This window comes from Furipterus horrens, unplaced genomic scaffold, assembly GCF_987537825.1.
Source record: "Furipterus horrens unplaced genomic scaffold, mFurHor1.1.pri manual_scaffold_10, whole genome shotgun sequence".
Classification (NCBI taxonomy): Eukaryota; Metazoa; Chordata; class Mammalia; order Chiroptera; family Furipteridae; genus Furipterus; species Furipterus horrens.
In genome coordinates, this window is record NW_028327180.1 from 57,529,706 (window position 1) to 57,554,210 (window position 24,505).

General features: G+C 50.1%; 1 protein-coding gene across 1 annotated transcript in view; it reads left to right on the plus strand.

Annotated features, from left to right (window-relative positions):
• WNT3A (Wnt family member 3A) overlaps positions 1 to 24,215 on the plus strand; it is a 41,216-nt gene extending 17,001 nt beyond the window's left edge. Inside the window, exons 3-4 of the mRNA XM_090290365.1 lie at positions 17,189 to 17,454; positions 23,693 to 24,215. Coding sequence (XP_090146491.1) covers positions 17,189 to 17,454; positions 23,693 to 24,172 — 746 coding nt within the window. The 3' untranslated portion in view covers positions 24,173 to 24,215. The remainder of the gene's footprint in view (positions 1 to 17,188; positions 17,455 to 23,692) is intronic.
• The last annotated feature ends 290 nt before the right edge of the window (positions 24,216 to 24,505 follow it).

Genomic DNA, 24,505 nt, shown 5'->3' on the forward strand with positions numbered 1-24,505 from the left:
TGTGAGAGTGTCCTTTGATGCACAGAATTTTTTAATTTTGGTAAAGTCTAATTTATCTATTTAAACGTCATCAAAGTAAACATTGCCTAATCTAAGGTCACAAAAATTTACACCTATGTTTTCTTCTAAGAGTTTCATAGTCTTATCTGTTACATTTAATCTTTGATCACTGTTGTTAATTTTTGTATATAGTGTAAGGTTGGGGTGTCCAACTTCATTCTTTTGTAAGTGGAAATCTAGTAATTCCAGCACCATTTGTTGAATGGACTTTTTCCCTCATTGAATGACCTTGGCTCTCTTGTTAAAAATAATTGGCAATAGGTGTGTGGATTTACTTTTGGACTCTCAGTTCCACTCTATTGATCTATATGTCTATTCTTCTGCCAATGCCATATGAGTTTGATTGCTGTAGATTTGTAGTATGTTTTAAAGTTGGAAAGTGTAAGTTCTCCAAGTTTGTTTTTCTTTTACAAGATTGTTTTGGTTGTTTGGGGGTCCCTTTTGATTCCATATGAATTTTAGGATTAACTTTTCCATTTCTGCAAAAATAGCTATTGAACTTTTGATGGGGATTTTATTGAATCTGTAGATTACTTTGAGGAGTATGCCATCTTAGCGATATTAAGTCATCCAGTCCATGAATACGGGGCATCTTCCATTTGTTTAGGTCTTCCTTAACTTCTTTCATCAATGTTTTATCATTGTAAGTGAACAAGTCTTGTACATTCTTGGTTAATGCATTCCTAAGTATATTATTGTATTTGATGTTATTGTAAATGGAATCTTTTTAAATATCTGTTTTGAATTGTTCATTGCTGATATATAGAAATACAACTTATTTTTGTGTTTTTATCTTGTATCCTACAACTCTGTTTAATTCTTTTATTAGCTCTGGCAATTTTTGTGGAGTCTTTAGGATTTTTTATACATGAGATCATGTCTTCTGTGAATAGAGATACTTTTAATTCTTCCTTTCCAATATATATGCCTTTTTTTTTTCTTGCCTAATTGCTCTGGCTAGCACATGCAGTACTCTGTTGAATAAAAGTGGTGAGAGTGGTCATCCTTGTCTTCTTCCTGATCTTAAGGAGAAACTTTCAGTCATTCAACTTTGAGTATGATGTTACCTGTGGGTTTGTTATTTATGCCTTTTATCTTAAGGGGAAAACTTTCAGTCATTCATTATTGAGTATGAGGTGAGTTGTGGGTTTGTCATTTATGCCCTTTATTGGGTTGAAGAAATTTCCTTCTATTCTTAGTCTGTTGAGTATTTTTATCATGAAAGTGTTTTGGATTATATCAAAGTCTTTTTCTTCACAAATTAAAATGGCCATATGTCGTCTTCATTTTATTAACGTGGTGTGTTAGTACTAGTTGATGTTTCTAAATTGAACCACCCTTTCATTCTTAGGATAAATCCTCTTTGGCCATGATGTACAGTCCTTTTAATCTGCTGGATGATTTGGTTTGTAAGGATTTTGTTGAGGATTTCTGCATCAATATCTGTAAGGGATATTGATCTGTAGTTTGGTTTTGGTATCGCCTCATAGAATGTGTTTGGGATTCTTCCCTCTTTTGGTTTATTTTTTCTTTTTCTTTTATTTATTTTTTTAGAGTTTAAGAATGATCTGTGTTGATTCTTCTTTAAATGTTAGGTGTAATTCTCCAAGCTTTTCTTCACTGAGAAATATTAAATTACTGATTCAGTATCTTGACTTGTTATAGATCTATTCAGCTTTTCTATTTCTTCTTGAGTTAGTTTTAGTAGTTTGCTTTTCTGGGAATTTCTTCATTTCATCTAGATTTTCTTTATTTGCATGCCTCATGCTTTTTGGTAAAATCTGTACCTTTTGAATATTATAATATGGTAACTCTGGAAACCAGATTCTTTCCCCTCCTCAGGGTTTGTTGTGCTTGCTGTGAGCTGCACTTCATTTTTTGTTTAGTGATTTCTTAAAACTAGTTTTAATACTGTATTCTTTGTCATGTGTGGTCTCTGAAGTATCTGTTTCTTTAGTTTGTGGTCAGCTAGTGGTTTGGTAGAAATTTCCTTAATATCCTGGAGCAAAAATAATGCAAAAAAGGAAAAAAATACTCTTCTCATGTTTGCAAATAAGTTGTGTACTGTACACCCTCTCCCTGTTAGCTAGTCTGCTCATTACTTGCTATAACTTTGCTTTCTGCCACTAAGCCTGGAGATCAGCTGGAGATGAAGGCTTAAGATACTTCCTAGCATGCACCCTGCCTTTGATATGCATGTGGGCTTTATCTCTCTCAGGATGCACAGGAGGTTTTCAAACCTTTATTCACCAAAGTGGCTCTTTCCCCAGCTTTTCCTCATAGGCAGCCAATTATAATCTTTTTCTCCAGGTGGCAGTGGCTTGTTCATTTGATTTTCAATGCTTTCAAGGAATACCATCCACTGAGAGTTTAATCCTTCAGGGAACCCCAGACATGTCAAAACAGACAAAGTCCTCAGGGGAAATGCCCTCTACACTCCCTTAGGAACCGTCTACCTGCATGGAAACAACAAAGATTGCCATCTCAAGACTTCGCTGTGCCATGGAGCCTGGTGGGCCATGGCCAAGTAAAAACACCACAAAACTCTCTGACCTCATCAGATTCACCTTGATTCAAAATTTTCTTGGTGGCTGAAAGTCTTGGGCTCCTTTCCAGGTTCTGATAATGTTGATTATGACAGTTTTTGCTTGATTTTCTCCATATTTCTGTGGAGGAACAGGCCTTTGGCACTTCCTACTCTGCCATTTCACTGACGTCACTTCATATCACCTTTTGAGACCTAGTTTCAGGGGCTATGCATTGTCACGTTTATTGGTTGAGGCAGTTTCAAAGGCCCATCCAGATTCGGGGGTAGGAGACACAAACTCCACCCCTTAATGGCATGAGAGATGAGAATGAAGGACAGGATGTGCACTGGTGCAGCTGCCCTCAGAATGCGGAGGAGGAAAAGAACAAGAGACATCTGGGAGGAAGATACACCAGGTCCTGGGACTGCTGGCACATGTGTAGCAGGGGCCCACTGAAGGAGGGCCCTGGGAGTGCAGCTGAGTGCTGCAAGGAGGCCTGGTGGGGCCTGATGGTGTTTGTTCAAGGGCCCGGGACTCCTCAAAGCCAGGTGGTCATGAGCATCCCCCCAAGTGAGCCTATGTTCTCTGGAGCTTGTCTGGGGGACTGGGGCAGGGAGGGTCAAACCATGTGATCTTGACCAGCAAGCCTGCTCTTCCTGGAGTGTCAGCATCCCCATCTACAAAGTGGGAAAATAATGCTACTCAGCTGACTTCACAGAGCTATTGTGAGGGTAATTACATAGCAGCTCCTCACGGGGATGGCCAGTGCTGTGCATGGGAGGAGTTAGGTCCACAGGTCAATTCGACATACCAGGTATGTGGAGACATGTGTGCGTGAGTGTGCGTGTGTGCATGCATGTGTACATGTACATGTGAGGGTGTGGTGCATGTGTGCATGATTTGTGTGCACGTGTATGGGTGTTTATGACTGGGTGAGTACACATGTGCCCAGGTTTGAACATATATACATAGTGTGCGGTGTGTGCATAAATTTATGTGTTTAGCGTGCATATACTAGTGTGGCATGTCCTTGTATATGTGCACGAGTGTGCAAGCATGCATTGTGTGGTGTATGCATGTGTATAGGCATTGTGTGTGCACATGTGAGGAAACATGTGTGTGGTGCAGTTGCTGCCTATGTGGATCCCATTCTGTGCCTTGGTCAGTGGTGTTGTGGGGTTGTGAGGCATGTTCAGCACTTGCACCATGGCCGGGGGCCCAGACATGGTCCTGGTGCCACCTGGGTTCCTGGTGCCAGAGCCCAGTTGGGGGTTCCTAGGGTCCCCACTGCCCCAAAAGGAAGCAGCAGGATTTGGGAAAGAAGGCAAGAGCCTGTCCTACCTGGAGCAGCTGCCATCGGGTGGCAGAGGAAGGCTGCCTCAGATGGGGATGGGCCCCATCTGGAAGCCAAGGAGGCGAGTGGGGGTTTATTTCTGGACTCTATTCTATCCTGTTGGTCCCTGTGTCTATCCCACTGATGCCCATGCATGACATCCTGGTTACCTGTAGTGCCTTTCAAAATTGGGAAGTGTGAGTTCCCCAACTTTGTTCTGCTTTTCCAGGCTTGTTTTGGCTGTTTGGGGCCCCTTACTATCCTATGTGAATTTTAGAGTCAGCTCATCAATCTCTGCAAAAAACTTGAATTTTTAAGGATTACGTTGAATCTGCAGATCAATTTTGGGAGTATGGCTATATTAACAATATTGTCTCCAGGTCACAAACATAGATGTCTTTCCATTTACTTCGGTCTTCTTTAATTTCTTTCAGTAATGTTTTGTTTTCAGTGTACAAGTCTTGCACTTCTTTTGTTAAATTTATTTCTAAGTATTTTTTTCTTTTTGATGCTATGGTTGATGGAATTGTTTTCTTAATCTCATGTTTAGACTGTTTATTGTTCGGGTAAAGAAACACAGCTAATTTTTAATATTGATCTTATACTTTATAACCTTGGTGAAGGTTTATCAGTTCTGGTAGTTTTTGTACATTCCTTAGAGTTTTCATGTTATTTGCTGATAGAGACAGTTTTCCTTCTTCCTTCCAATCTGGATGCTCTTTATTTCTTCTTCTTGCTCAATTACCCTGGCTGGAGCTTCCAGGACAATGTTGAAGAGCAGTGGGCACCCTGATTTCATCCTGATCTTGAGGAATAGCTTTTAGTCTTTCACCACTGAGTATAACGCTGGTTTTACATATCTCGGTGTGAGACTACCATATACATATATCATGTGTCTTTTGATTCTTTGCATTTTTTGAGTTATGTATACCAAAAATCACATAGAAATCTGTCACCAAAATGTTTTAAAAATCTGTCAGCTCATGATTCAGTAGGGTTCTCTCATTCTGTGAAAAACAAGGAATTGGAAGCATCTGATTTGCACAGGGTTTTGTAGCTCGGTTGTCACAGCCAATGCCAGGCTGGACACATGCCAAGAAGACCAAGAGCCTCCTCCTGGGAAGACTGGAAGAGGGTGGCCCTGGAAGGGGAGGCAGGAGCCTAAGGGAGGATGTCTCAGGCCACCCGTGCCATCTAAGGGGCCTGGCTTGTTTCCGTGCACCAGGGAGAGGCATGCCACCTGGAGACCCGGAGATGAGCAGCTGTTCCCATGAGCACAGCATCACCTTCCCCTTCACTGGGTACAGGCTCCATCCTTTCCTCACACATTAGTGCACTAGCTCCCACCATCCTCAGCTCCGAGCTGCGATCCAGCACCTACATTCAGATCTGTGAGCATCTCAGTCAGCAGGACCATTGAACCTGAGGACCGTCTGCCCCCTGAGCCATCCGCTCCCTTCTGTGCTTCTTGCCCCAGCATCGCAGCATCCTACCTTCTCCCAGGGTGCGTCCTGCTCCTGCTCACTTCAGATGACACTGTCACAGACCTTACCTGCCTGCCTAGAGCTGTCACCCCTGTACCCACATCACCGCATCCCACAGTCTGAAACAAGGGCAGTCTTTGTGCCCCATGATCAAAGTCCTCATCCTGTCTGGCTTCTTTTTTTTTTTATTTTTAAAGATTTTATTTATTTGTTTTTAGAGAGAGGAAAAGAAACATCAATTTGCGGTTGCCTCTCATGCACCCCCAACTGGGGACCTGGTGTGCGACCCAGGCATGTGCCCTGACCAAGAATCGAACCAGTGACACTTGGTTCACAGGCCGGTGCTCAATCCACTGAGCCACAACAGCCAGGGCATGTCTGGATTCTTCTTATTCGTCAGCTCTCAGCCCACAGGTCCCACCTGGGCTGTGGCTTCAGGCGCCTGGAGCTGCTCCATGTTTCCCAGTTCCATTTGTGTCCCACTAACACCATGCCTGTCTGGAATAAGAGCCCCACCCTACGCCCAGCAGGTGCACAGCAGGCACAAGGGACTATAGTGGCCTGTGTGCACTGACATGTAGTCAGTACTTAGTAAGTAAGTTCTGAGTGGGTGACTGAAAGGCACAGTACGTGTCCCAGTATCCCTCTCAGGGGAGGTGGCACTTGAGTTGGATCTCAAAGAGTTTTCTCTCATCCTTTACAACATGTATACAGTGCTTTCTGGCGAGTTCTCAGTGTTTTACACCAGGCAGCAGATTGAATCTTAACACCCATCAGATGAGCCAGAGCTATGGTTACAAGTGAGGAAATTAAGGCGAAATGAGGCGCCCGTCCAGGACTCCTGAGGGTGCCCCAACTCATGTGGAGTTAGCAGGGGCTCCAGGTAAGAGCAGGTCCTGCAGGTGCCCAGGATCTGGGAAGCCGCCCTCCTCTTCTGCATCCCCCAACTTCCTCAAAATCCTCTTCTTAGACCCCAGCAGGTCATAGAGACACTCTTGTGCCTCAGCATCCTGGTCCCCTGTACCCCCACATCCACTCTTTCCATGTCTACCCTCCCCAATTCCATGCCCTCAAAACCTCTCCCCCATTTCTGAGCCCCACGTCCACTCTCCCATGTTGACTCTCCCCGCTCCAACTCACCCCACATCTACTCCCCCATGTCCACTCCCACCACATCTGAGCTCCTGTCTCTGTCCCTTGCTCCCTCAGGCTCCCCCTATACAACCTCCCCTCCTCCTTCTCACATGTACCACCTCCTCCCTTTTCTGCTGGGTGACAATTGCCACAGCCGCACCCCTCACCACTTGGTCTCAATGGGACAAAGGAAGCCTGCTCTCCCTCACTAGCCGTGAGCTAAGAAATGGGGGAAGGAGCCAGCCAGGTGCCCCAGGGAGGGGCCCACTCCTGGAGGCCCTATGAGGCCTTCACCTGCCCCTGGCTTTAATCAATCTGATTGGATTAGGGTCAGGGCAACCCTAGTCGAGTCAGAGGTCACCCAGGCTTTGTGGCAAGGTCCACATAATGCCTCGCCCCCCCACTGAGGCAGCCTCATTGAACAGAGCTAAACACCACCAGGCCAGCTGAGGAAAGGGGCCCAGCTTTGTGGGTGCATGTGTACATGTATGTGTGAGTGTGTGTGCCTGTGTATGGCAGTGTGAGCACGTGTGGATGTGTGCGCATGAGTGCATGGGTGTGAGTGTGCGTGTGGGTGTGCATGGGTGTGAGCGTGTATGAGTAAATGCATGTGTATGGGAGCGTTGTGTGAGTGTGTGTGTAAGCATGTGTGGGCGCATACACAGGGTACATGAGGACATAAGGGGAAGAGTGTATGGTCACAGCTTCTGCTTGCAGCACATACACATGCACACACACACTCTCCCTGCCACCTGCCTGGCCTGAGCATGGACCCACAGAATGTGCTGGCAGGGAAGGTGGGGTTGGGTGACAAAAATGAGCCCTGGCTAGGGACAAGTGCCCCCTCCTGTTTCAAAGGCAGCTGGACTGTTTAACTTGCATCGTGGGGCAGAAAGCATTTGAAGAATTTTCAAGTGCATGGAGGCAGGATTGCTGCTTATCTGTCCCCCACCCTAGGCAGGGCTCTGGGCACTGGAGGGCCTGCTTCCCCAGAGTGGGCCAACACCCCCCCTTGACCATGAGGTGAAGGAGTGGGAAGGCTGCAGGGCAGGGAAGGCCGGTCTCTGAGCTCAGAGCCTCAGCAGACACACTGAAGGAGGGCCAGCCAGGCCATGCCCCTGGAGAGCACAGTGACACATGGCCAGCTTAGGGTGCAAGTGAGAGGGGGCTCTCCTGTGGCACGTGGCTCTGTGGGGAGCTGGGCTACCAGCACATGGGGCATTTCACCTGAGAGAAATAGAAGGGGCAGCTGCAGCTGCATCCTCCAATGACTCTGGGCTCTAGGCTGTGCCCCTAATGCTCTCTGTGTCCTTGGTACGAGCAGGGCTCCAGAACCCCTGAGCCCCTCAGATGAGGCCTGCAGAGGGTCAACCAAGTTCTCAGCAGGTGGGCCCAGTCCCCCAATCTTCCCTGTTCTCCTTAGGGGCTGGGCTGGGGAGGAGCCCTTTGCCTGGCCAGGCTCCAAGTGGTGATCTGCTGCCTACCTGGGAGGGCTGGGTGCAGGCATGAGCTGGGCCCAGGGCTCAGGAGGGGCCCTGAGATGAGGCCCTTGAGAGGATCAGAGTCCCCAATCCAGGATGCAACCCCTGACCCTCATTGGAAAGTGTTTTTGGTGCCCCGTGGTGGGGGCTCCTTCGTATATCACTAACTCTCCCCAGTGGGAGGGGGTGAAGGCTCCAGAGAAACCCTGTGACACCCTGCAGGGCCTGGCTTGGAGCACAATGTGCCCACCAGGATGACAAGATTAAGCACAGAGAGAAATGAAAATGCTGCTGGATTCACACGCCCAAGGGCCATGTTCAGCGTGTGAACAGCGCTCCCCACACATACCTCCTGGTTGCTATGACCAGCCTGCTATGGCCTAATCACTGACAAGGGGGAAATTCATATAAAATATCGCGGGCCATTGTGGGCCTAAGGCAGCGTGACAATGGCTCACAAAGCCAAATTCATTAGCCCCAGCAGGTGATCAGAGGATGCTGGCCATGCAACCAGTGGGGCGGTGTCAGGGGCCTTGACCACAGTGGGGTGCCAGCCGCATTCCGCTCTCAGGTGGCTCCTGGATGCAGGATTATCAGATGCCATCGCAACTCCCCCCACCCCCTCCACTGCCCACCTCACTCTGGGACCAGGGAAGGTAGACAGTGCCAGAGGGGAGGCAGGGCCGCAGTCGTGGGGCATTGGGAGAGAGGTGCCACCCACTGAAACCCTAGGGGTGCCATGGGCACCTCACCTGCCAGGGGGCAGGGCCCTGTAAGGCCCTCAGCCACCTGGGGAGGTTGGGAAGCCAGGGAGGAAGGCTGGGGTACAGTCTGGTGGAAGGCACTCCAGTTCTCTCCACGATCCACCCTCGATGCTCGAAAGACAGGCAGGAGCAAAGTGATCCAGGGAGGGCCCCATGGAAGCTCGAAGGTCAGCACTGCCCAGAGAAGAGAGGGAGCCCAGGAGCCTTTTGTTGGGGAGGGGTGCTGCGCCCAGGTGAAGGAGGAGGTCAGCCAACAAGAGACTGACAAACAGGTCCTGCAGCTCCCAAGGAGGTCATACACACACACACACACACACATGGGTCTTTCCTGAGTCTCTGCTATGCCACCAGGGGACAATAGCCAGGACCCTGAGGCCCGGAGGTCAGTGACCAAGGGCCCAGCTTCACCTATGGACCAGGCCAGAGATACACAGCCCACCAGGGGAAGCCAGGGCGGAGGGAGTGTGTCAGAAACCCTCTGTGAGCTCCTCGCTCCTACACACCTGCTGGGTCTTGTCACTGTCCAAATGTGGGGGCTTACAAATCTGAGGCCATGATGGAGCCTGGGGGCTCATCCCAGGAGCCCCTCCTCCTCCTCCAGCATTAGTGCCCTATAGCTGGGGATGCACAGGAATCACTGGGACATTTCACAGATACAGGTATCCCCAAGAACTGTGGTTCCAGACCATGGGGGTGGGGGCTGTAGTGACGTAGGGCTTGGGCAACCTTGTCCCTACAGAGCTTCCCAAGAAGACCACCTAATGGGCCCCACAGACAGAATGACCATGGAGCTGCAGCGTACTGCTCAGAGACCACTTTGAACTGCAGTTCCCTTCCCAGAAACTCCACTGCTTGGGTCACCCTTGTCTCTCAGAAAGGCCACTGCAGTGTCTCCTTGGGCCCTCGGGCTCATCCCAGGACCCCGTCTTCCTCATCCAGTATTAGCACCCTACAGCCATCCTCTCCCAGGAGAGGACAGGTGGGTGTCCCTTACCCACCATGGCAGTAGGGTGGGGGCCCTGCAGGGTGGGTGGGACCCCCACCTCTTCAAGGCTCAGTCATGGAAACAGTCTGGTGGAGTCTCAGGACCCTTGGCTGGTGGTGCAGAAGGCTCTCCAGGGACCTCTGTCTGGGCTCTGTTCTCCCTCTGTGCAGCCTGGGGCCAGTGGCTGGCTGTCTGGGAATGCCGCAGGGCGCTGGGGCTGAGCAGAGTTCAGCTCTCCTTTCTGGGCTGGTTCTCTCGTCAGCAATAAAGGATTTGTGCTGCAGGGCAGGGTGGCCTCCAGGCTGTGCTTTCCTATCAGTGTGACTGAACCAGCCTCCTGAGTGACCCCCTGGAGAGAAGACCACCTTGGGGACAGAAGTGGTGACCTCCTCATCCACTTAGACCACAGTTGGTGCTCAATAAATAGTTGCCAACTCACCAGATTTATGGTGAAATGTGAAAGACAAGATCCTTGGAATGATTTTTTTGGAACTTACTTCAACATACAGGACTTTAGAAATATAGTTTCTTGATGTTAAAATTCCTTTTCTGAAATTCTGATAGTCTTTTTTATATGTTTTACCCTCTCATGAAAAAGTGTCAATGTCTGACAGTCCTCTTTCAGCCCCCAGGTGGTCTCTGGTGCTTGACAAGCCCCAAGAAGAAGGGAATTGCTAAGATCCCTTTAGTTCTAAGTTCTGGGAGGCAAAGTAGCCACCACAGCCCAGCCCAGGGGTGATATTTGGCTCCCCACACCTAGGGTTGCTTGGCCTTGGATGTGACGGCTCCACGGGGCTGCTCTTCCTACCCTCCTCCAGATGCCCCGCTCTTCCCACACAGAACTCTCCCCATCCACCACCATTCACCATCCAGGCCTGCCCCAAAGCTCATGTTGCCAAGCCTACTATGTGTCCTTATTCCTTCTACTCTCTCCCTCATGAACTATAAGCTCCCAAAGGCAGATGACTCCATATAGGCCGAAGCAAAGACCCTGACTTGCAGCAACAGAGCCTACTACTAAAGGGAGGAAAGGATTCCTCTGGTCCACCTTCCTCAAGCCCAGGGCAAAGATTTTCTGCACCTGAGCCTGGGTTGGCCATTCAGTGGCTGCCTAGTTACCACCGGGACAGGGAGCTCTCCAACCTTTGAAAGCCTGGGTTATTTGGGACTTTGTCATGTGGGGAAGCAATTGCCTTTCTCTCAGATTTCTTCCTTTGGCTCTTGAGAGTGGGCATGTTGCCTCTAACTTATCTCATGTTCCTAGTTCTGAGTTTAGTTCATGGCTCGTTACATACTTTCAGCTCTTGGATGGATGAAAGGACTGATGGACAGACAAAGATGAATCTATGGTGGATGGATGGGAGATGGATGGAAGGAAGGATAAATCATTGGTATTTTGCATGAACTCAATAAATAATTGTAATGAGACAATGTTAAGTTGGGAAGAGGTTTTCCTGGTGGAGGATGCTTGCCTTACAGAATGCCTTCATCACATGATTCCCTCTTCGTTTTCCCAGCATGACTGCAGTGTGGGGATAAGAGTCCTAGGCCTGAAGGGAGCAGGCCTGGGGTAGCTCAAGAAGCTTATCCAGGCTCTGCCCCAGAGATGTGGCAAGCTGGCAGCACTGGTTCTTAATCAGCCTCCTGCCCCAGTAGCCAGTGTCTCTTCCTCTCTTGACCTTGCACAGCCTATTGGGAAGGAAGCATTTTGCTGGTGAAGAAAGTACATTCCCAGGGCACGATAGCTCCCCATCTCCTCTTCAGGAGCTGTCGTGTTGTGTAAACAGAAGCAGAAACCTCTGCAAGAGCTGCTGTCTATGGATGAGAACGTCTGGGCTCCAGACCCTCCCCACCCATGACCTCAGGGGAGCCCTGTCCTCCTGCTCTGTAAACTGAGGCCATTCCAGCCCATGGGTCAGGTTCTTACTGTTCAAACCCCTGAGGAAATCTGATCAAGGCAATGGGTCCTCTATCCAGAAACCATGTGAGTTTTCAGACATACATGGTCATTCTTGCTCACGGTTTCCAGAGGGTTATGAGCCCCCAGAAGCCTGCACATCACCCCTGGCTTAAAGCCACCCAGGCATTCTGGGGTCTTCCTTCCACAGAGCCCCCGGATACACTTTAACTTTTTCTCTGGAAATAATTGTCGACAAACGGAAACATTGCTAGAGTGAGTCCAGATCCACCCCCAGGGTTGACATTGCACACACACAGCTGTGTCCATCGAAATGGATTTCCATCACCATAACTAAACCCTAGACTGTATCCAGGTTTCACCCGTGTTTCCATCAGTGTTCTTTCCTGTCCAGGATCTTATGCTGGCCCTTGTCTTTCATGCCCTCGAGACTGGAAGGAAGCTGCTCAGGTCTCTGGGTCTCCTGATAATTAGATGAAGGTTGTGAATCTTCGGTGAGAATACCTTGAAGGCAAAGGGCTGTCCTCAGAGCACCCCAGGACAGTGCATCTGTCCCCTGGCTGACAATGGCCACCTTGTGCCTCTCTGGGGAGGTGGTCCTGCCTGGTTTCTCCAGTGCAAAGTCAACGTTGTTTCATGCTGCTGGATCAGTATCTCAGTGAACGGCTCAGGTTGGTGTCTTCAGTGTTAAAATTGACTTTATTTGCCAGAACAAACCATAACACATTTTTCTGAAACAGGAAGCAGAGGCTTCTTTCCTCCGTGAGAGAACTGAAGGCCACCCCATGACATCCTCAGCTTCATCTGAGGAGCGGTCCCTCCTCACCTGGCAGAAGGGGAAATCGAGGCCCACAGAGTTGGGGAGATGTGTGAAGGATTGCATGGCTAGCTGGTGACAGGGCTGGGCAAGATTGAGTTCTTTTTCCTCCAAATTCAAGGGGAAGTCCCCATGACCTCCCCCCCTCACACCCTTTTCCTCAAGTGTGTATGGAGGTCCTGAGCTGTTTGCCTGAGGGCAATAAGCAGGGATCTCCAAGCCCTTGTTGAGGGCTGTGGGACAAGGCCTCTGCTTGCTCTCCCCTTATCTCCAGTGGAGGGGAGGGCTGGTGCAGGAGGAAGGGGCAGAGGAAGAGCAAGGGTCCCCCTGAAGGGGCCTTCCCTGAGCCCCTGGGCTGGAAGGCAGGCTCTGCTGGAGCTGGTGGGTATTCAGGTCTTGGAGGTCCTGGAGAAGGGTCACCAGGGCCCTCAGCCAGCAGAGTGAGAGAGCGCCATGAAGGAAGGCTCGGGACATGCAGGCTCTGCCCTGTGTCCTTAGCTGTCGGGAGGGGTGGCCAGGAAGCGGGGCCCCCGAGGAGTCCTCAGGCCATCTCAACAGCAGCCCCTGACCCAGGCTGCACCAGCAGGAGAGGAGTCCTCAGGCCAGGCCCTAGAGAGGAGAGGAAGCAAGTTGAGAGCCAATGATCTGAAAAGTGGTGAGGAGGCAGCCGGAGTCTTTGAGAACACAAAGGATGGGAGCTCTATTGGGTGGGGCGGGGGGACAGGAGGGGACAGGCTCTGAGCTCACACACACTGGCAATTATTCACTCAAGTGTCCTGGGCCAGCAGAAGGTGGGGCTTCATGAGCCTGGATGGTATTTGAAAAAGGGGACAAGGGAGCTGTCCTGGATCTGCTCAAGGACAAGCTGAGTGGGGAGGGGCAGAGACTGAGGCCCCACAGGGTGAGCCTGCCTCATGGGCTCAGATCCTGTTGGACTCCCTGCCCCAGCCCAGGGCCCCCATCCTCTTCTCAGATCGGGTCCTCGATCCTCAACCACCTTCTGTGTGACCTACTGATGCTCTTAAGATAAATCTCTTTTTATTTTTATTTACTTATTTATTTTTTTAACAAGGTTACTTTATTTTATTTATTTATTTTTATTTTTATTTTTTACTTTATCTGTTTTTTAGAGAGAGGGCAAAGGAGAAAGAGAGGGAGAGAAACATTAATGTGCAGTTGCCTCTCACGTGCCCCCAACTGTGGATCTGGCGTGCAACCTAGTCATGTGCCCTGACTGAGAATCGAACCAGCGACAATTGGTTCACAGGTTGATGCTCAATCCACTGAGCCACAGCAGCCAGGACCCCCGGGTGCTCTTAATTGGCACAGAAGGTGGACAGGACACAGTCCGTGCCTCAGGGGGCTTCCAGATCAAGTGGGTGAAGGAGGGACCTCCCATGATGCCTGGGATCCTGAGTGGCCTAGACCTCATGGCCGCAGGACCCTGTCCCATGCCCCAAAGAGTGGGGAGGGGACGCGGCAGGTGCTGCACAAGCACTGGAACAGCTAGAGAACCCTGAGAGAAGCAGAGCAGTTGAGGGTGACTGGAGCCAGGTAGTGACCCACAGCACTGGGAGGGCAGTGTGGACAGGAGTTGGCCTGTCGTCAGTCAGGCAAAGACAGTGTTGAGAGCTCCAGAAGGGGCCAGGCAGAGCCAGATGAGCACTGGACAAAGCACTGTGCCAGTGGCCTGTGCATGTGTGTGTGTACATTTGCATGTGTGTTTGGGTGTGTGTCTCTGTGTGAGAGAGTATGTCTATGGGTGTGTTTCTGTGTGCATACATGTTTGTGTGTCTGCCTGTGTACATGTGTATGTGCCCATACCTGTTGGTGTGTGCATGTACTGTAAGAGAATATGGGTGTGTGTGTGGCAGTGTCACTATGTGTGTGTGAGAGTAAATGCATGTGTGTCTGTGTGTGAGATAATGTCTATGAGTGTATGTATCTTTGTGTACAGGTATGTGTGCATGTGTATGCATGCAGTTGTGTGTGTCTTTGTGTTTAAGAGAGTATCTCTGTGTGTGCATGCATATGTACATATCTATGCATGCATTTATGTGTATCTGTGTGTGTCTGTCTCTGTGTCTGTGTGCCTGTGTGAGAGGGTGTCTATGGGTGTCTGTCTGTGTGTGTCAATGTGTCTGTGTGTGTGGTACACACATATGAATCAGGGAGGAACCTGAAGGCTAGGGTTCAGGTCCCCACTAGGAGATCCTTCTGGTCCTGGAGGGAGATGCTGAGGGCTGGACTCCTGGGGAAGGGCTGGGTGGAAAATGTGGGCCCAGGCCCCTGGGCAGCTTTCAGTCTGGAGAGTCCCAAGCTGGCAGTGGGAGGCCTTCTGGGGTGTATGGCTGGGTGTGTAGCCCAGAGCCTCATGAAAGCAGGGAGAGGCCAGGCCTGCTCTGGTCAGAGTCCAGAGAGGATGAGGTGCCTAGGGCCCTCATGGGCTGTCAGAAAGTGCTGGAAAATCTACAGAAAGAGAAAATGTGCACTTCTGGGTAACAGGTATGTGTGGATGGGAATGAAGCTGGGTGGGTGAGTCTGAGTGTGTGCATGTATGGGCCTGGGGCACGCAAGCTCGGCTGAGAACCCAGAGTCCAAAACCTCTGCTCACTCCTGAGGGTGGAGCCCACCTACCCATACCCCTCCTAGAACAAAAGTCACCTGGGCATTGTGGTGGGGTGAGGAGACTGAAGCACCCTCTCCCAGTATTCTCCCATGGCCACTGGGAGCCTAGCAGGGTACAGGCAGCCTAGGGGCCTCTGCCCAGGAGGAGCTTGGGGGGAGCAAAACAGGACACTCGCGGGTGCCCTTGGTCAGTCCTGTTCTCACATCTCTCCTGCTCCCTCCTCCCTCCTGCCAGGCCAGGGCCTGAGGAGAGACAGGAGCGAGAACCAAGAAAGGTGGGGTGCAGGATCCTACATAAGGGCAGCAAAGACACCTAAGGCACACCGGGGCTCAGCCTGGGCCCACTGGGCTCCAAAGCCCTGAGAGGTTTTTCACTAGGTTTGTGAGTCCCTGCTAGTCACAGGTAAGCTCCAGGAGGCCATCTGGCTCCCTGATGTTTGTTCTTTCAGTAGGGGTTGGCAAACAGCAGGTGCTCAATATGCAAGCATGTGGAATGGTGAGCTGAGGAGGCAGGAGTTCTATCAGCTCACCTGGGGACCCCGGGCAGCCCCACCCCCTCCTCTTGAACCCAGAGCCGATCTCAATGTTTGCACACACCCAGGAGGCAACGCATTCATCAGTTAGGAAAAGTCCTGCTGAGGGGTGCCAGGCTGCCCACATGCTCTGTGCTTCCCTGTGGTTCTGCCAGCCAGCAGAATACCCCTGCACCTTGCTTTTCCTCTGTCTCCTCCTACCTGTCCTTCAGGACTAGCTGCTCAAGGCTTCTGTCCACCAGGGTCAGGCTTGGCCTCCCCTACCCACAGGGTCCAGGTTGGTCTTCCTGGATTCCCACACACACCTCTGTCTGGTCCTGTTGCCTCACTGGTTTCTTCTTCCCAAGCTCCATCCTTCCTCCACTCCCCACCTCCCCGGCAAAACCAATGTCACCTCCTCTGACTCAGTTTCCCCATGTGTGGACGCAAGAGGCTGCTTGCAGGGGCCCAAGCAGCTCCAATACTAGCCGTGCTGGGGCAGGCATCGGGCAGCCCTTGGCACCCCCAGGCCCGAGCGTGTGAAACTGCCAAAGGGTGTGGTGTGCACTGGGCACCTGTGGTCCTTGCAGGGCCTGGAGGATGGGGTGTGGAAGGGGAAGATGTGCAGGCAGAATGACAGCACAGGTGGAAGCATGTGAGCTGGAGGCATGCTCTGGGTGAGTCATCAGACTGCTGGAAGCTGCAAGCAGGAAGTCCGCAGGGGGCTGTACCTCAGGCCCAGCAGGGTGTCCTTAAGAATGATCATTCTGAGAAGCATCATGCTCTTTCTCCAATTACTGATAAACAGAATTCCATTTCATGGAAACGCCACAATTTTTAATGAAGATATAAGTGGCATACGTATACATTTATTAGTTTCAAGTGAACAACATCATGATTTGATATATGTATATATTGTGAAATGATCACCACAATAAGTATAGTTAACATCAATCACCTCACATAGTTACTAATTTTTGTGTGTGATAATAACACTTAGGATCACTCTCTTAGCAACTTTTAGGTGTACAATACAGCAGTGTTAAGTACAGTCACCATGCTGTAGGTTACATCCTAGGACTTATTTGTCTTATGCCACAGTCTTTTAGCCATTCATCTGTTGATAGACATTGGGAAGCTGCCAGTTTGGGGCTGTTACAAATAAAGTGGCCTTGACATTTGCTTCCTGCTCTTTGCGTCAATGTGGGCTTCCTTCCAGGTAAAGACCTGGGAGATGACGCCAGGTCAGGTAGTAAGGTATGTGCATGCTTTTAGAAGCTGCCAATGCTCTTTCCAAGGGGCACCCCCATTTCTGTCTAGCCAGCAGTGTGCAGGGTTCTCGCTAGCCTTTCCTGTGATATACCTTCCCAGGGCTTTTCCCCACGCAAATGCTGGGCAGCATCTTTTCATGGGTTCCTTGGCCCTCAGTGGACTTTCTTTGGGGAAGCTCTCCCTCCTCCTTGGGTCCTCTGGGGACATGCACCCTTCTCCCCCAAGCCATTCCCTGCCTCTGCGCCCTGCCCACCACACACTTCTCTCTGCAGCCACCCGCGAGTCTGCCTTTGTGCATGCCATCGCCGCGGCTGGCGTGGCCTTCGCCGTGACGCGCTCATGCGCTGAGGGCTCAGCTGCCATCTGCGGATGCAGCAGCCACCACCTGGGCTCACCGGGCCACAGCTGGAAGTGGGGTGGCTGCAGCGAGGACATTGAGTTCGGCGGGATGGTGTCTCGGGAGTTCGCAGATGCACGGGAGAACAGGCCCGACGCTCGCTCTGCCATGAACCGCCACAACAACGAGGCTGGACGCCAAGTAAGTCTGCAACTCTGAGTATCCTAGGGGTGTACCTGGAGCCTCTGACCACTGCCGTGAGCATCCTGAGGTGTTGGAGGGTCTCTGACCACTGCCTTGTGCATCCTGGGGTGTCAGGGAGCCTCTGACCACTGCCCTCTGTGCCCTGGGGGTGTTCCAGGGATCCTTCTGAGCACACCCCTGTAGGTATCCAGGAAATGGAGGTTTCCTGAGTAGGGTGTGTGCCCTGGTCCCTTGAGGAGTGTGGCCTGGTGGGGGCTGTGGAAGGGCTGTCTGCAGTGGCCAGGCTGGCGGGTCTGCTCACCTGCCACCTAGGACTGTCTGAAACACAGCACCACCCAGCTGCTCCACAAGTGTCTAGGGAATTCCCACAGAACGGCAGACCCACCTCCAAAGTTAGGGTCACAAGGAAGGAGGGGTGGGATAAAGGCCTGCCTTGCATGAGCTCCTGCACAGCCAAGGAGAGACAGCCAGGAGGCCACAGCGCAGGGTGGGAAGTTCCGTAATGAGGAGATGCACACACACAAGGGAACCGGGCACAGTGGAGGGTCCAGATCCAGGCTGGCATCTCAGAAAAGACTTCTACTGCCAAGGGTGGTGAGTGGAGAAGTGCAGAGTATGGCAGTTATCTGGGTGGGGGGAGGCCAGGAGAGCCTCTGAGCAGCCTAGGGGTGAGGCTGCACATGAGTTAATTTGAGTAGAATATGGAGAACAGAAGGAGAATAAGAATTTGGGGAATGGAGAGGCTGGTGAGACCCAACTGTGAAGGCTTTCTGAGCCCTGCTAAGAGACTGGGTCAGAAGGTCAGTGGGAACCTGCTGGAGGACTGACTGCTGATAAAAGTGACGAAGTAGGGACCTAGAGTTGTCCAGTAGATTTGGCAACACAAAGATGGCACTGGGTCTGCCCGGTAGAACCAGGGGATTGCAGAGGGCTAAAGAGTGAACATGGACATTCAACTTCTAACCACAGGCACTAGGTGAGCCAGACTTATCTTCCTGCTAAAGGCAAGTAAAAATGCAGCATGGAATATAAAAAGTACCCTGTTAATAGTAAAGTGTGCTCATCTGTATATAGTCACCTGAGTTGAAGAGAGTGCAGCACAGAGGAGAAAATGGCTTTTCAATAAATGGTGCTGAGTCAATTGAATCACAATATGGGAAAAAATTACCTTGACCCCTACACCATATATAAAAATCAATTACAAACAAACAAACAAAAAATGTTTAGTGGCTCAGTGGATTGAGTACCGGTCTGGGAACTGAAAGTCACAGGTTCAATTCCCAGTCCGGGCACATGCCTGGATTGCAGGCCAGGTCCCCAGTTGGGGGTGTACAAGAGGCAACCAATTGATGTACCGCTCCCTCTCTTTTTCCCTCCCTTCTCCTCTCTCTAAAAGTAAATAAATAAAATCTTAAAACAAAATTTTAAAAAACTGCTTAGAAGAAAACATAGGAAGCATGTTTCCTAGGCAAAAATTTATTAAATAGGCCAAAGAAAAATATAATAACGTGAACTGTATTCAAGTTAAAAATGTCTTTTCATAAAAGACACCACCATGGAACTGAAAACACAGCCCACACAGGAGATGATATATCTCCAAAAATATATGAAAGTTATAATATAAAAAGAATTCTAGAAATTAATTTTTAAAAAGATAGATAACTCAATAGAAAAGTTGGCTAAGAAATGGAAAGCTACTTCACAAAAGAAAATATAGAAATGGCCAATGTATATATGGAAACGTGCTCAGTATTGTAGTCATCAAGAAAATGCTGTCAGAGCCTGTGCCCTGAAAAAGGAGAGGGTGACCACTGGAAGGGAGCATGATGGGAGTTTCTGAGGAGCTGATGATTTGTGAAATTTTGTCATGGTTTGGCTTATGACAAATACGTTTTATAAAATGATTTTTAAGTGTCAGATAACTAACTATAGACTGAGGGATTAGTAATCCCAAATCCAAAAGACAAGACTTAGAGCCTAGTACCTAGGGTAGCTTTTGTCCAGGGACTGTTTGCTGGTGCAAAAGAAAACACATGCACTGAGTGGCACTTCTGGTGGCCTCACAGAGCTAAAGGGCTCACCCAGGGTGGTGTCTCTGGGAAAGCACTGCTCAGTGCAGCACCCTAGAGAGTAAACCAGAAGTAGACCAGCTTTTGAATCTCAGGACACAAGATTTAATTAAGGTGGTCCCAAATGCTGGTACCCTCATGCACCTGGAAGGATGATAACTTGAGCTAGGCTGAAAATTGTTTCTACAGATAATTTTTCAAACACAATGTCCAACACATAAGCAAAGATAATCTGTCACATGAGCTGTTGACACAGTGAATGAGTGATAATCAGAAAAAACAAAGACAAAAAAACAGAAGCAGGACTCCAAATACTAGAATGATTAGAGATAGATTATCAGGGAAAAAATATGCTTACGTACTTATGTTCATAAAGCTAAAATGCAAGGCTGAACCTTTCAGCAGGGAGTTGGAAACTATAAAAAGTAATATAATAGATGTGGGAAAGAATCACATAGAAATTATAGAACTGAAGAATGAATGGGGACTTCCAGTTCACAAGTGTTTCCCTCTGCACCCTCCTAGACACCCACTAAAATGACAGTGAATGAATTTTAACACAAATAAACAGACTCTTGAGAACATGGAAACAGAAGAAGTGACAATGGCAACACAATTTTGAAAGCTAAAAAGCAGATAGAAGGGTACTCAACGTCTTAGTAGACCCAAGAAAGCTAAGTCTAAAGCCAGTAGAGAAAAAATGTGAGAAACAACCTGGGAATTACTAGCATCAGGTGTCCTAAGAAGCAGAGATAAATATGGAGCTGAAAACAGGAAGGCTGGCTGAAAGTCTATTTTAACCCACCAGCTCTTTGGCCCAATTCCTTGTACCCAGGCACCACCTCTCCTTTACCAGCAATCTTCAGGCTTAATCTCTAAAAAGGTAAAGCAGGGGGTGTCTGGACTGTTGGAGCTCCAAGCACAGCTAAGAGTGAGGCCACCCAAGTGAAAACAGTCTATCTAAGTACGCATTTCTCGTCCTAATCGCCTGATGCTTCAGGGAAGCTTGATCACCCTCCAGGCAGGAGAATGGAAGGTTCTGCCTTGGAAATCAGACCAACTCAGGAGAAGAGACTTAACTTCTCCAATGAAACAGTGCAGCCAGGTCACTCTGGGGTGAAGGCCCAAGTTGCCAAATCCCTTCCTGGCACAGAGCTTCCAGCAAGATTTTCAGTTTCCCACTTTTAAATGTAAGCAGACAGCCAAGGACCACCAAATGCCCAAGGAAGCCTTCAACAACCACAAAGGTAGAGACCAAAACAAAGAAACAAGATCCAAACTTATGGGAAAGAGATGTTGTAAAGAGATGAAAATTTCAGAAACTATCACTATCCCCAGAGACATAAGAGACACACTGTACCCATGAAATTGGAACAGAATAATAATTTAAAAGTTCATTTGGGGTGGGGGAGAGTGCTTAGAAATGAAAAATAGGACAGCAGAAGCAAAACTCTCAGTAGAAAGGTTAGAAGATAGTTGGAATACTTTTCTACAAAGCAGAGGAAAAAAGACAAAGAGATGGAAAATAGGAAAGAATAGAAAATATGGAGGCTCTATCCAAGAGAGACAATGATGAACACAAAGAGGAGGAAGTTGGCCAGAAATAAGGCAGGAAGCTTCAGTACTTCAGATCACAGGTTTCAGACCACACAGGCCCAGGAAGCAAATGGCACAAGAAAGAGAGGCCCAGGCAGCCAACAGCAGAGACACAGCCTCCAAGCTGCCCGGAAGACAGTCAGGCTCACACAAAGTATCAGGAGACAGACTGCCATCAGAGTTTCCAAGAACAATATGAATGCCAGAATACAATGGAGCAATGTTACAGGATTCTGTGGGGGAAAACTTTTTAGCCAAGAATTTTATGCCAGGCTAGACGTTTTTTTTTTTTTCCTTCAAATTTTCAAGTAGCAAAGATTTCCAGACATGCACATTTCATAAAATTTACCAGAAGACCTCTCAAAAAGATGTCTCCAAAATGAACTCTGTAAGATACCTGGTATTTGAGTATCTTGAAGAAGATATTTAGACAATTAAGGGAGAGCTTGAGACTGAGTCCCTGATATGTATACTTAAAAACCAACATCAAAACATTTTGTAGGCAAGGAAAAATAATCATAACATATTACACGGCTCACCTGAGGATGACATTTAACAGTCCAAATCCCATCAGCATTAAATATCAATCTAACTGGACATTTGCTCTAGTTCTTAGGGCAGGGTAAGGTTAGGGCACATGCATCAGTGTGTTGGGTGCTGCGAGGTCCAGAGACGATGCCAGCCTCGAGGTCTGTGAGAGGCACAAGCACTGTCTGGTCAGGAGAAGTCGGGAAAGTGCTGTGTGAGAGCAGGCACAGAACTCCTGTTGTTCTTAAGAGATGTTAGGAATTATTGGGCTCTTTAAAATAGGTACATGTATATCTTTGATAAAGTCAAACTATAACAAGAGACAGAGGAGGCAGAGATGGGAAGCAGCTGCTCCTGTTTGGATAACCTTGGCCACAGAAGAAAAGAGGATAGATTAGACATATATGGACTGGGGTGTTGGGCAACTAGCAGACGAAAGGGCCAGTATGAGAGGGAAGGGTTGAAACAGTGGGGAAAAGGGAGTGGGATGAGTGGGACCACGGTCCGGATGCAGAGCCCACCTGAAGCCTTAGCCCAGCACCATCCAATAGGAGTGCAATGGAAGCCACACAGGTATAATAACTTCTCTATTAGCCACGTTTTTAAAGAAAACAGCTAACATTCATTTTAATATTACATTTTATTTAACCCTGTATACCCAACATAAACCACCCTGGCTGGTTTAGCTCAGTGGATTGAGCGTCGGCCTGCGAGCTAAGTGTCGCTGGTTCGATCTTCCAGTCAGGGTACATCAGAGAAGGAAAACTCTGACTCCAAAAAACCTCCGCTGCCTTGCGGCATACCTCTTCTGGGGAAAGGCTAAGGGAGTAAACCCCGACAGAAAATCCGGAGCCGGAGTCCCTAAGGCGGTTTGACGTTGTAGTCAACACCGGCAACTCCTGCGGCGCACCTGAACCCAAGCTGTATCGACTCCGTCTTTCCCTTGGACCCTTCAGCTGCGAAGAGAGGGGGGGTCTGCTGCATGGGCAACAGCAGACCCTCCATATCACCCTGCCCAGGCTCTGTAGCTTCAGCTCCACTGGAGAGGACACTCCAGCGTCATCGCAAGATGTCGATTCAACACGGGAGGAGACAGATGCCGTGTCACTCCCGAGTCGGACTGCACAGCCATTCTCGGCGGTGCAGATAGACACTTAAGAAGCTACACCATCGTCTCTCGAGACGGATGGCTGCCGACGACGATACCCAACATGTCATGTCAATCATGCAATCAATGTTAAAATCATATATGAGATATTTTATACCACCCTCTTGCACGAAGCCTGGGGACTTCCAGCAGCCCAGTGTGTGGTCTGCACTCACGGGACTTCTCAGTTGGGACCAGCACATCTCAGGGACAGGGCAGCCTTAGGTCTGATTAAGTCACCCACCCTCACCCCTTTCCCCTAAGAGAAAAGGGGAAGAGAACCTGGAGTTCCTTGCTTCCCACAGGGAGAAACACACACACTCCTCAGCCAGGCCCTGCTCTCTGTCCATACTCAGGCCCCCAAGGTCCCCACAGCTTTGTCCCCTGCACTGCCTCACTCCTCTTCCCACTCCCCTATAGTCCAAGAACCCAGCGTCCTGGGCCCTGAAGGTGCCCAGTGAAAGCCATCCCATTACCCACACTCAGGTAGCCCCCAGAATTGCCACCAACCCACATACACCGGTGGGCCATGGCCTTGGGTTCTCCAGGTCAGAATTAGCGCCTTCCTCCTTCCTGACCATAGTGACATCATAATGTTACAGCCCAGCCTGCCTTCACTCAGTCATAGACGTTTAAGAATTAGACCCAGCTTACGGGAGACCAGGGAGGCTCCCAGGCCCTGTCCCCTCCAGGGGCTTCGGGTCGGCCAGGGGAGGCACACAGAAGCGACTGGCCCTGCGGGCCCCTGGATAGGGGACCTGTTCTGCCTGGGAGCCCCAGGTGCTTTATAGAGCAGGAGGGGTGACAGGCCGGGAGCCCAGTCCTGGGACACGGGCCCCCACAGACTCACTGAGGCGTGCACGGCCCTGACGCCCCCCTGCCCATGCTCCCGCAGGCCATTACCAGTCACATGCACCTCAAGTGCAAATGCCACGGGCTGTCAGGGAGCTGCGAGGTGAAGACCTGCTGGTGGTCGCAGCCTGACTTTCGCGCCATCGGTGACTTCCTCAAGGACAAGTACGACAGTGCCTCCGAGATGGTGGTAGAGAAACATCGTGAGTCGCGCGGCTGGGTGGAGACGCTGCGGCCGCGCTACACCTACTTCAAGGTTCCCACAGAGCGCGACCTGATATACTACGAGGCTTCGCCCAACTTCTGCGAGCCCAACCCGGAGACCGGCTCCTTCGGCACGCGCGACCGCACCTGCAATGTGAGCTCGCCCGGCATCGACGGCTGCGACCTGCTGTGTTGCGGCCGCGGGCACAACGGGCGTGCGGAGCGGCGCCTGGAGAAGTGCCTCTGCGTCTTCCACTGGTGCTGCTACGTAAGCTGCCAGGAGTGCGCGCGCGTCTACGACGTGCACACTTGCAAGTAGCAGCGCGCTGGCTAGAGCGGGGTCCTCCAGGACAGGGCAGGGAGGAGGCTCCAGAGGCTGGGGAGGGGGTGGGGGTACGGGCTCTCCCGACAGGTCCGGAGCTCTTCCTGGGGTGGGGTGGAGCTCCGGGGGCGAGGCTTTTGGGTGGGGGCGGGGCCCTCTCTAGGGGCTCCCATGCTGCGGATTCAGCCCCGCCACCTCCTCCAGCGCAGCTAACCTGTAAGGTGCCATCCACCCCACCTCCTCTGTATAGAGCAGCTCTCCTTTCAGACCAGCGGCCGAGACCCCAGTCCCCCGCTGTTCCTCTGAAGTCTGGGAACCAGGGCCCTCGAA